General features: G+C 30.3%; 1 protein-coding gene across 1 annotated transcript in view; it reads right to left on the bottom strand.

The window, feature by feature from the left end:
- Positions 1–13,500, bottom strand: part of LOC145276771 (uncharacterized) — a 181,032-nt gene that overhangs the window by 32,441 nt on the left and 135,091 nt on the right. Inside the window, exons 5-9 of the mRNA XM_080128027.1 lie at positions 12,489–12,674; positions 10,496–10,591; positions 5,621–5,741; positions 3,575–3,683; positions 1,982–2,075 (exon numbers count right to left, since the gene is read on the bottom strand). Coding sequence (XP_079984153.1) covers positions 1,982–2,075; positions 3,575–3,683; positions 5,621–5,741; positions 10,496–10,591; positions 12,489–12,674 — 606 coding nt within the window. The remainder of the gene's footprint in view (positions 1–1,981; positions 2,076–3,574; positions 3,684–5,620; positions 5,742–10,495; positions 10,592–12,488; positions 12,675–13,500) is intronic.

Raw genomic sequence — 13,500 nt, 5'->3', positions numbered from 1 at the left:
TAAGAAAAGATTAGGATAATAGTCTGCAATAAATAAAAATTAATAAATTCGATTTGCTTTTTAGCTATGAAAAATAACTGCTAAGGGGTCAAAACTGAAAAAATAGAAAGAAAAATAAGGTGTAAGTCGACTGAATATGTTACTTCTACGCATGCACAAAGATACACTTGTGTTAAAGTCGGTTAATTTTTAAAATTATGATATCCATCTGTTGTGAGCTCAGATGATCATGAATAACGCTAGAGTGCTGTTTCGGTTTTAATTCTAGCTGATAGCATAAAAGCCATATTTCTTTTTAAAACTTGAATAACTAACAAGAAAATGAAGGGTTGCTAGCATTGAAGTGTGTGAACTGTTTCACATGTTGGACATTCAATTTTCAGTCTTAACAAGAACTTGTGTTTGTAATTAAATTTTTTATAAGCAGCATTCATTTACATACGAGAAGAACGATTATTTTAAGGATGAATTCAGGGAGACAGGCAGTTGAATTTTTGACAGCTTAGAGAGAACATTGGAGCCGAGATTTATCGTTGGTCATTGTGGTGATGTTATTGAAGATGAATTCGGCAAATTTCTTTACAAAACAAAAGTTGGATATATTTATTTTTAATCAAATGAATAGGTATTCATGTAAGAATTTCCTATTTACAAGTTGTTTTTTCGTGTCTTTAAAGTGTGTGATTATACAACCATTTCCTACTTCTTTTTATGCAGTCCTTCGTATTATTGCTGTAATTCTGCAAGAACATCAGAGTTCGTACCAATATATTTTTGACACTCACTTTGACAATGGCTTTGTTGCTGTAGTGAATTTAACGTTAACTGCTTGAACAATAGATAAGAAAATAAAGGGTTACCAACTTTGAAGCGTGTGGACTGTTTCGCATGTTGGACATTTGATTTTCAGTTCAACTTGTGTTCATATTTAGGTTTCTTATAGATAGCATTCATTTGCATATGAGGAGAACAACTATCTTAAGGATGAATTGATGAAGACAGGTAGTTGAATTTTTGACAGCCAAAGAGAACATTAAAGCTGAGATTTGTCACTGATCATTGTTATTGAAGATGAATTAGGTTTACGGGATTAAACAGAGCAAATTCAAGTCAAAGTAGTACTTATGTAATGTTATGACCCTTTTAGGCTGTGATCATAGCGTAGTATCTGTTAACTGTGGCAAGCGGGGTAAAGGGTCAAAACATTATTGTTATTATTATTATTATTGATTTGAGCGACGGATGGTCGCTGGATCAGTTATTATGAGTAGAAGAATAAACAATTAAATTGGGGAAGAAATAATTGACGTGTGAATCGCAAAAGGAATTTGAAAATAGAAAATAGATGTAAACATTATTTTGGGGTTTGAATAAACAAATAACTAGATATGGACATTAGGTTGGTGTGACACATGTAATTAGGTGACATAAGAGAACACGTGAAGTAGTTAGTTTTAGAGAGATTCAGAGAGTTGAGATTTGACCACCAAAGCGGACAGACGGTCTAGACAGGGGTGGACAGACAGCCAGGAGCGGGCTGTAAGAATAGAAAATGTAGACGAACTGCAGATCCTGTGAAAACCATTTGAGACAACTGTAATAAATTTATATTATAAAAATATAAAGAGTTGTTTTATGGTTTCACAAGTAAGAACAGATGTCTCAATTGGATGGTGCTGATCGTTTCATGGTTCATCATGGAGCAGCGGGAAGATAGAACTCTTCAAGAAAAAAGGTATGAAGCATATATTATTCTTCTTATATATGAACTGTAAAAATATCCTGTGTGATAAGTCTGATACAACATGACTCAGTTTACACGTCAATATCATATCCACCTGGCTAAACAACATACATACGATTTATACGTTTATTATCTGTCTGTTAAAAGAACAATATCTTACATCCACTAGATAACACATGACACGTTTTAATATATCTGTTTATATAATCTCCTACAATATACAACACTTATACTTACAGGCAAAGATGATATGTTGTTTCCTTCAACATTAAATTCATCCATATTCACACAGTTCTCCAGTGATTTAGGGATCGCAGACAACCTATTATATCTAAAATTTGAAGTAGAATACATTATAAACAACAAGGAAAGAAAATTACAAGTCATAAACTATAATTGATAATACTTTTTAAAAGATAACATTTATGTAATATCCAAATGAGTTTTCCATAATTATTAAGTCTTTTGGCTTTTGATAAAAGAGCCAAGTCCTAATTGTGTCATATCTACTTCTATAACCTACAAGCATTTATTCATGAAAATCAAACTTTTTTTTTTCTTTTTGAAATTTAATATCTATTTTATTTATCACCTTTTGAGGAGGTTAAACACAAGGGTTTGATAGAAGTGTTTCTATGGAATGAACTGGATTCGAATTTGACACTCTTTTCTGCAGTTCAATAAATATTTGATTAAAATAAAAGACAAAATAAAACAATAATTTAATACTTATAGTCACATGATAATAGAACACACACATGTGAAGTTCTTATATAATTTTATTGATATGTGTCCAGAATTCCTCCACATAATAAAAACAAAAATAAAAGAAAAACCTGTATGATGTACATACTCATGATAAAAATATATTCCAAAAATCATGTAAATTGATCAAGTAGTTTTCTTTTTAAAATAAGAAAATCATTTTTAAGCGGTTAATGGGAATTCATACGCATTACAACATAGATCTTGTAAGTTTGAATTATCGAGTTATCTCCCTTTTTTTGTTTAGATTGTTGGTGCTTCTTTATTTGAATAACGAGAAAAAATATTGAATTTCACATAAAACAAATAGTACCTACGTAATTGTCATGCCGCAAATAGTAACATATTCAAAAATTACGACAAACGATAAGGTAAAAAATTAATTATTCGTGAAAAACTATCCCGATAAGGGTAAAAATACTTCGATAAGGTTACATGCTGAGTTAGACATAAAGGGGAAGTAACTCAGTTGTATTACCATGTATAGCAGGCAGAATTTATTCAGAAAACAAAAAAAAAACATAATATATATATATATATAATTGTTTTTAAAATAATTTATTTAACTGTCTGAATTTTTAATTTTTATTTTATAAAAAAAATAACTGATTGAATAAACAATTAAATTGGGGAAGAAATTGAAAAATTAATTACCTCTCCTTGTTAACTAATTCAAACCGGAAGATTTTGAAATCAAACCATTAGATTTTACAAATATCATTTTTCATGATTATTTACCTTATCGTTTTCTGTAATTTTTGGATATGTTACTATTTGCGACATGACAATTACGTAGGTACCATTTGTTTTACTTGAAATTCAATACTTTTTCATTATTTAAATATAAAAGCACCAGATTGTTTTTAAAATGGTGGATTTTTTTTTTTTTAAAATAACACTACTTGATCAATTTACATCATTTTTGGAATATAATATTTTTGTTTCGTCACGGTCATATATATCATACAGATCTTTCTTCATGCTTTTTAATATAGGGAGAATTTTGGACAAGAACCATTTAATTAAATTAATACGATTAATAAATGTAGAACAAATTCTTCTTACCTTAAACCTAGCCTGGTAAGTGATCGAAGATTACCTATAGATGCAGGGATATCCAACAATTCATTATGTTGAAGATCCAACGAATTCAGCATCACACAATGGCCGATTTCTGAAAGGAAAAAAAGTGTGTGTGGGGGGTAAAATAATTGTTTGGACATCAACTTAAAAAAAAAAAAAAATCAAAAGAATAAAAGTTATAAAATAATATAGATGTTACATATTACTTAGGGTAAAATGCTTTTAAAGTTATTATTCGCCAAATCATAAGGATTCCCTACTGTTGCCACATCTAATTTCCTGCAGTAAGAGGGGGCAGATAAATAGTTAAAAAGACCAGTCTCTTCAAAAAGGAAAGAAAACTACTTGCATGTCAAAAAGTCCTGAGTTTTGTATTTGTATTGTAAATTCTATTCAAAATAGAAAATAAATGTATAAATGTTGGGGAAACAAAACCAGACAAAGTTGGGTAAAAAAACAAACCAAAAGAACAGTTAAAATTAAGTGCGGAATTTAATTTCCTTTGACCTAATTAAATTCAGTGTGCACCTGGCCCTTGTGCGTTTAAAATGTTGAATTGAAATTCATTTCAGTACTTTCGTGACCGAGCGGTTACGTATCAAGTTTTTCGCTTCAACGTTCCGGGTTTGATCCTACCTACCTACCAAAACTTTTTTTTTTATTTTACTTTTTCTTCTTTTTGCATCATGTTCATGTTTTTTTTTTTTTCTGATTTTTTAAAAGAAGTTTAACATAGGGTTTGGATCTCCCCTGCCCACCTCAACACACACAAAACACTTTTTCGCTGTTTTTCTTTTTGTATTTGTTCGTTTTTTTTTTTAATATTTGTTTTCCAGCTTACCTTCCTACCAAAACTTTTCTTTTTTTCTTCTTTGATCTATCCCCCCCACACCTAAAAACACACAGGCAACGCCGAGTACCCCCTGCTAGTATATATAACAGCGAAAATGTGTGTGTGTGTGTGTATGTATGTATTTATGTATGTTCGCCTTTTGTGTATGTCTGCAAAAGGCTTTTTTCATCGGCTTTCTCGCTTGGCTCACTCCTTAAAACTTTATATCACGTCTAAATCATAATATCTAAGACTTAAGAACAGGGGGCGCGTATGTATTTAATTTGCCTGACTTTTACCAGCTTGCCGCGTCTTCGAAAAGCGGGGCAAACAGTAACTGGCTTGCAGCGCAAATCTAGGTCAAACATCACGCCACTTCCTCGCATCTGTATATTTCGCTTTATAAACCTTAACTGAACACACTTATCAACTCCTCTCCCCTCGTGGTCGAGATGGTTAGGTGTTTGGCTTTTTTTCCCTTTCGTTTCCACCTTCGTGTCAAGGCTTTGGGGTTCAATTTTACCTTCCGACCAAAACCTTTTTTTTTCTTTTACACCTCCAAACACCTGCTCAATGTTTTATTTTTTTATACTCACACCTCCAAACACCCGGGCAACGCTGGGTATCCCTACTAGTATATATATATATATATATATATATAAAAGGCAAAATAGGCATGAGCGTTTGTGTATGTCTGCGAACGGCTTTTCAGATTGGGGTTCTCACGGCGGTTAGATTCAGCGAGAAGTTTTTGCATACTTCCCGGATCATAATATCTCAGATACACAAACGGACACTATCTTTTTTTGATGGAGTTAAACAAAATTCCCACTGTGGCGTTGTCTTAGGTGTTTGTTTGGTTTTTTCATATGAAGTGAAACTGTTCGAAAAAATGGCAAAGCATTTAAATCATCGTACATACCAATGTTCTTACTTAGTAAGTCAGACCAGTACTGAAGTTTTCCAAATCATACCTTGATATATTTTCCTTATACAACATTGACGCTTATCAAATAATTTATAAATAGTTCAATACTTACAATTACAATTTTTTATCATTACATAAGATATGTTTAAATGGCAGAGACAATGCATTAAAATGTGCATAATTAAAAAATAAAATTTAAAAAAAAAAAAAAAAAAAGTTTGAAACTAAAAGATCTATTTGAATAAAACATGAAAAAAATATATCTTACCTTCAGGTAAGTGCTCCAGGTGGTTATGGGAAATATCAAATGTATTTAGGTTCACCAAATTTCCAATACCTTTGGGAAGGTCTTTGATTTTATTTTCTCTTAAACTAAACATTGTTAAATTCTGAAATACAAAAATTACAAATTATATTTAGTATTCGAATAAAAAAAAATTATGGTTTGTAAAAACATGAATCTAAATAATTTATGGTACGTTAATTTCATTTTGAAACAAATGTTACTCAATTTTTTTTTGTTTTAAATGAAATTATTCTCTTATCACTTGTAATAATTTAAAAGAATCGGGTCATTCAAACCATGTTCAATAATAGGAATCTTCCCTGAAGGTTCTTGACTCAAATTTCATTACCTCTTTGTATAACGTGTTTTGAAATAAATTTTTCAGACATTTGAAAAATATGGGCAATTTCAGAAATTTGTAATCTTCTTGTTTTTTTCTTAGCACTTATATAGTTCAGGATAGTTTTTTTTTACGTTATGTGCTTGAGCTTCTAATTTCTCAAAGTTCAACAAATGAATTTTCTGAAACATTAAACTTATTTATTATAAAGCTTAAAAAAAAAAAAAAAAAAAAAAAAAAAAAATGCAAATTTGGAATACCTGCTAGTTAACAGTACCATCACTTAGACAATGTATTTATTTGCTTCCCCACTGAGCAAATTAGGCACAAGGCCGTTTTTTAATGTGGAGGAAGAGGGGAGGGAAAGAGGAGCCAGCTCCCGATGGGTGGGGAAATGGGAGCTGGACAGTGAGAGTGGGTCTGTAGGGTGATCCCTACATTGATCAAGGTCTTATATGTGGAGGGGGGGGGGGGCACATATGGTCTTTGCTTGCAGCATCTGCCGAAACAGATACTACACTTTGATCTTGTCTAAAACCTGGCCAACATATTTTGTAAAAATTGGTCATTTTGCTTATTCAAATTAACAATGTCAAAAAAAAGAAAAGGTGGAAAGAATTTTTTAAAATACAGAGAATTTTCATAATTGTACATATTATGAAAGTATAGAAAAGGCAATTTTTAATAAAACAAATATAGAGATTAAACCCTATTTATAAATATACTTAGGAGGGCATTCACAGCATTGCCTACTTATAAAAAATGCTTAAATATATTTTAATTCATACAGATTTCATATTTATTATTATAGAGCTAATACTCTGTTGATTATTAAATTGTACCCAATATATAGTGGTTATTTTGAAAGTAAAAAAACAAAAAACAAAATGAATTGGATGCTATCAGAATCGAAATTAAAACGTCTAGCTCTCCAGCTTTGTTAATCTAACCTAAATCCATACCGATACAAAAAACTTTAAAAATAAATAAAGATATAAATGTATAGTTGCACATATGTAGAAATAATACATTTAATCAACTTACACCTGCTAAGTTCCAATATTTTTTTAAATTTTAACCTCTTTAGCAGCTATTTTTACCAGCTAAAAAAAAAAAAAAAAAAAAAAAAAAAAAAAAAATCAAATTTCTTCCACAGGTCCAAATCTCCTATTTATTAAGTTTCAGTTCTGTGAACCAAAAATTGAATTGACAGGAGTTTGGTAGAACCGTTCCTTAGAAGACAAGGTCATGTGTGTGTGTGTGTCAGGTCATGTCATATGCTACTGGTACCATGTAACACAGTACTACCTGCCTCATGGTCGGGCCACCGGCGACTAAACTGGTTCCCCCGCCAGACTCGTTTGGTGAGGAGGGCAGCTAGTCTCTCTGAAGGATTAAAAACAAGACCTTTCAAAGGGCGAATGAACCCTTTTTCGGAATCAACGGCCAACTAGCACCATGTGTTTGTGTGTATGTATGTGTGTGCTGAAGTGGAGAAGGCAACCTTTCTATGAGAAGCAAATCTGATTTAAAAAACCATAAAGCGGGAGACCAGTACCCGCATTAAGCGGGTCTGTAGTTTAACTTGTTGCTGGCTATCTTGCTCTTGCTTGTTGCTGGATCTCAACATTTTGAACCGAGTGAGAGAGACTTGGCTGTTGTACAAAGCTAAGACTCTGTAACATCATCAGTGTATAGATACTCCCTCAGGCATTTGTCTATAAAAATGGTCCTGTGGCGATGGAAGTCATTTTTGGGCTCATGGTGTCTGAGGGAGTGGCACTCGTTTGACAATACGTTGCAATCATTATATATATATATGTATGTTATCTAAAAATAGCATCAAATCAAAAATTCTTTAAAAAATACTTCAAAATAGAAAAGATTATAGAAATGAGGCTTTAAGGGATTAAAATTTACAAAAAAACAAAAATTTAGGTGCTTTTTCGTTATTAGAGTTAAAATCGAAGAGGAAAAAATTTTTTTTATTAAAAAACAATCTACTTAAATTTTATGTCAATTTCAACTAAAAGCAATGTTACCTAGTTAATGCAGTAATACTTAACTAATTGCGACTTGTGAATTATTACATAAAACATGTATTTCATGATTCCATGATTTATTGATATCTGCCATTAATTGTAACAAGACAGACTGCAGTTACTTCCCTTGACTTCATGCTGTTTCTTTACGTATAATTGGGGGGGGGGGGGCTTTGCCTGTGCTTAAAATACACTTAAATATGATATTTTAATTTTTCCAGATTTTGTAGATATTATTATAGAGCTGTGATTCCCCCCCCAAAAAAAAAAAATTTTGGGTGCCATCAGCTAGAATCAAAACCAAAACTGCAGCATTTAAAGCTGGTGAAGTTACCACTGTACCAACGTAACACACATATGAACTGATTAAAAATTTTAAATAAACTAAGATGAATGTACAAATTGTATAACTATTTTTTTTCAATTTTGACCCATTTTTGACCCCTTAAAAATTATTTTAAATGGCTAAAGCCCCACAAAAAAAAAAAACGGTCCGTAAAAAAATCCAATCATTTGTGGCCCCTAGCGCTGCTCTGCAGCTTTTTGTTTCGGAAGAGACAGACATATAGCCTTTTATATATTAGACTTGAAAATATTTTCATTAATAATTTTCTAGTTCATTACCTTTTCATAATTTTTGGATATGTTACTAATTTGACATGAGAATCAAGTAGATACCATTGAAATTCAATATTTCGATTGTCAATCTGCTAACAAAAAAGCACCAAAATTTGTTACTGGGTTTTAAGTTTCAGTCAAGAGGTTATTTTTTTGGCAAATATATTTTTAAATTCATATAAAAAGTATTTACTAAACAAATTATTTTTTTAAATATTCTCTCTTAAGGCAGATAGTAAATAGATACATAAGTATTTATTTACATAATGAAATCCTTAAAAACTGAAAATTATTTTTTTCAATTTTGTATGCCACTTTTTTTGTTTTTTTTTTGTTAAAAATCTTTGTAGAAAATAAACAAGTTTATTTTTTAAATTAGTTGTGCCTTGATTTTACTAATTATGTATGCCTAAAAATTAAACATGATTTTATGTACGTCTAAATCCTAAAAGACGGAGACAATTATTTGCAACATTATATTGGAAAAAAATAATGGTCTCAGTCGTTAAGTTAGACAACGCAATTTCAACAGTTTCAAGTTTAATTTAAAAAACAACCAAGCAAGTAATAGTCAATAATAATGATTTCTTCTACTTTTTACAAAGATGTCATCGTGTTACAAAATTCAAACTTTAAAGAAAAAGGGCACTTGTAAAATTGTAAAATTTAATTTACAAAAAAAAAAGAAGACCCCCCCCCCCCAAAAAAAACCCCACTCAGCTGAAAGTTGTGACTGACTAAATTCATTTTGTTTTTTTATTTCGATAATAAAGAAATAAACTTGTTTATTATTATTATTATTTTTTTACAAAGATCAAAAAATAAAAAAGTGGCACACTGGGTTGAAAAAAAAAAAAATTCTCACTCATTAAGAATTTGCCAAAAAATAATCACAACTAAATCGTTTTGTTTATTTTAATAACATTTTTTGTGCTAACAGACTCAGTAGGTCGCCCATGTAAGAGGAAATATTTAATAAAAATCGGGAGTTTTCTTTAGTAAATATCTTTTTAGGTAGGGACTTGAAAAGGTATTTGCTGAAAAATAACCTTTCAAAACTTTTGAGTAAATTCGTTTTATTGTTTATTACAAGATTGTTTTACGATATTTTTATGCTGACGGACCCAGTCGATCACCTATGTCGAAGTTGCTTTAATCATCATCAGAGGCAATTAGTCGTACATTGATCATACATAAGTTTTAGTCATACATATTTAGTAAAAACCGATTATGCACCAAACAAAAATAAGTACCCTCTCCCCTAAAAAAAGAAAAAAATTATCAAGTAGAAGTTTGATTAAAAGTAAACTGCAGTTTTAAGTAATTTTGAAGAGTTATATGAAAATAGGGGAAATAATTCAGTATGTCATTTAACAAATGTTAACATTTCTCTTAAAATGGACACCTCATGAAAAGCGCAGTAAAAATTATTTTTACTTTTAATTGAACTTTTACTCAACAATTTTTCTTCATTTCCGGTGAAGATACTTATTTTTGCCCGATACATAAGTATATCAAAGAATTTTTATTCAGAATGCAATTTTCATCAGTCTTTATCTGTATAAACATCAAAGTTAATTTTAAGTGGATACGAATTGCTTTAAAATGTTTTTTGATCTTTTAATATGAGATGATTTACAAAGAACTTTAATATTAGAAGTTTCCTAATGTTATAATTCTTGTGTAAATTATAACTGCACTGGCTTACCTTGATTCGACAGATGACATGCAAGTTTATAGAATAGGGTAGTCGTAGTATAGTCAATATTAGATATTTTCAGTTTATTTTAGGCATTAATTTCTTCTTAGTTTTTTTTTGGGGGGGGGGGAACAAAATAGAAACAAGCATAATCTTACTGTGAGATTGCTTATAGCTTCGTCTACTTGTCGTATTCTGTTGAACCGTAAGAATAAGGTTGTCAATGATGTGAGTTTGTATACAACATCTGGAATCTGGAAGTAAAAAGAATTTATCAATGTAGCCCATGTAATGCTATAAACTACACTCTGTAAGTCATTTTGAATACTTTCAATATATTCGACTAGGTACACTAGTCAGTTTTATATTCTACCAGCAGCGCTACCCGATGCAAAAGTGCAAGATACTTCTAAAAGCTTCTATTTCTCTATCTCTATTTCTATCTTTTTTTCTGCCAAGATAAAAATTCTCTTGAACATACACACAACTATTTTCTTAAGGAGTTGATATTTTCTTTACAAAGAATATAGGATTATTGTCTAAAATTCTCCCTATATTAAAAACAACAAAAATATAAAAATCAGTATGATGTTCATACCATTGATAAAACAATCAAATTCCAAAAAAATCACAAATTGATCAAGTAGTTTTATTTTTAAATAAGAAAATCAAATTTTCTGAGTAACAGAAGAGTGGTTGTCTTATTCGTCATTTTGAAAACAATCTTAAAAAAGAACGGGGGGGGGGGGGGTCAACAATAAAAAAAAAAACTTGCAAGATTTTTGTTTTAATGGCTACAATTTCTCATTAATTGCTTAAAAATGATTTTCTTTATAAAAAGAAAAACTACTTGATCAATTTATGTGATTTTTGGAATATGATATTTTTTGTTGTAAAATTAAGTTAATTTTTAAATAAATAGTTATTAAAAAAAAATTCTGTTGTACTGGCTTCTTAAATCTACAAATTCCAAAACACATTTACATTGAGGAAAAATATCTAATAAAAAAAACAATAATTGTTTTTACTGTTGAAAAATTATGTAAAAGTTTAAATTATTGCTGTTACTAGTTAAAAATGTTCCTTTTTTTTCATTGTTGAAGAAAAGAAATAAAAACTAGATAAATTTCGTATACACATGTTTCATGTTTTTGTTGTTTTACCGTGAACAGGTTATACAGATTTCTTTATTTTTGTTGTATTGCCTAAAGAAGAATTCTAGACAAGAATGTAAACCATTATTAAAAAGATGAACTCAAATTTATTCAGTTCAAATGAATTTGGTTCATTTACAATTTCATTTAGTCTTGCAGTTAAAAATTCACTTTTAGTTTGTGAGCACATTTGGAGCAGATTGTCATAATAATTCATTGTTGTATCCAATAATATCAACTTATATATATATAAAGCACTTTGTGTGTGTGTGGGTCTGTTTCTTATGGATTCTGAAATGGCTGGGCCAATTTCTTTAAAATTTCACACAAGTGTACTTTGTGTATCCGGAGTTCTTTAATAAGACATTGGTGAATGTTTCGAAATGAATATTTCTGTTTAGGGTACAACTGAACTACGATACTTGACTTTTGCATTTTAAAATCTAATTAAAGCCATTATATGAAAATAATTTTATAAACTCAACAGTAGGTTCTCTACAGTGTAATGTAAACTACCATGTATTATAAACCAAGTCACTCCAGGGAGGAATATGGAGCTTCCTCCCAGTGTACTGTGGTGAATCTTTGACTAGAGCAGGCAATCAATCAATTTGATTGAAAAATGGGTGATTTCACCGATTTCGATGACAATAAAAATATTCGAAGTAAAGAACATTTGTTGATCCTCATTTAATCCCAAGCAATATCGGGTCTTCCTGCTAATAGATTTTTTAAGTTTTAAAATAGATATTTTAAAAATCTTGAAAATAGAATTTTAAATCAAATTTTCCTTAATTTCTTTTAAGCTTCAATTTCATCATTTTTAATCTAATTTCTAAAAAAATATTTCAAATCTATTTTAAAAAAATTTATTTAAAAAATAAAAATAAATGCACAACAATTTTTTTTCCAATGGCATCAATCAAGTATTACCATTATGGAAAATGTGCTAACAAAAATAAATAAAAATAGGAAGAAAAAATGTTTTTCAACTAACCTCATTTAATTTGTTGTGCCTGAGATCCAAGACTTTGAGTTGTGTTAATTTGACCAATGATTCTGGGAGGGTTGTCAGGCTATTCTCACTTAACGCCAGCGTTTGGAGATGGCTTAGACAGCCAATCTCTGTGGGGAGTGATAACAATCGGTTGCCATACAGGTAAAGCTCATTGAGCTGGCTCAGCTGAAAAAAAAATAAAAAAATAAAATAAATAAATATGTCCATATTAATTGCGACAATCTTAATTCAGGTAACGACCTCGAAACACGCGTGTACGTAGATTACTGTTTTAAAAATAAATAAATAAAAAAAATGTTATATACGTCCAAACAAATTAAAAGGGCGACTTTCTAAGTAAATAAAAAAAATGAGATTCGAGGTGGAGCCAATATTAACCATATGTATCGCTTGAAAAAACAACAATAACATAATCTTAATTCAAATATTGATATTTATGTAGGATCAAAACTAAGTAATTCACAGTTGTATTTTTAACGTTGCCTACTCTGAGGATTGAACCTTCAACTTCCAAAATAGTGCAACTTACAACTGTATCTTACGAAGTACTTTAACCACTACATCATCAGTCCTTGCGGACACTTAAAATACAATTGCAAATTAATTAGGACTTCTCAGTCATGATGAAACGAGAATGTGCTACTCCAGTAGATTAAATAGAGAATTCCATTTGAAATTCCATGCAGATTCCAAAGGTCGAGAGGAAGATTCCTGAGTTTGACAAGATACACCTGAAGAAGGTTAGATTGTGCGAATAACACTCAAGATGAGAAAAGTAGTCTTAAAGCTTCTTTCAGTGCAATTTGCAATGGAGGTATCTTCGGTCTCATGGCATGCCTTACTAAATTTAGATATATTTGATTCTTTTACCCCAATTTTCATACTTCGTTTTTCCTGCCATCAGAAAACGCTGGTGAAATGCTAGTTTTATGACTTTTTTTTTTTTTTGCACAAATGCTAGTAAATTTCATCAATGAAAAATATATTATTT

The sequence above is a fragment of the Euprymna scolopes genome, chromosome 5 (genome assembly GCF_053919585.1).
Source record: "Euprymna scolopes isolate OS-2025 chromosome 5, ASM5391958v1, whole genome shotgun sequence".
NCBI classification, from domain to species: Eukaryota; Metazoa; Mollusca; class Cephalopoda; order Sepiida; family Sepiolidae; genus Euprymna; species Euprymna scolopes.
Note: the sequence above shows the minus strand (reverse complement) of the source record. Positions and strands in the feature narration are given on the sequence as shown.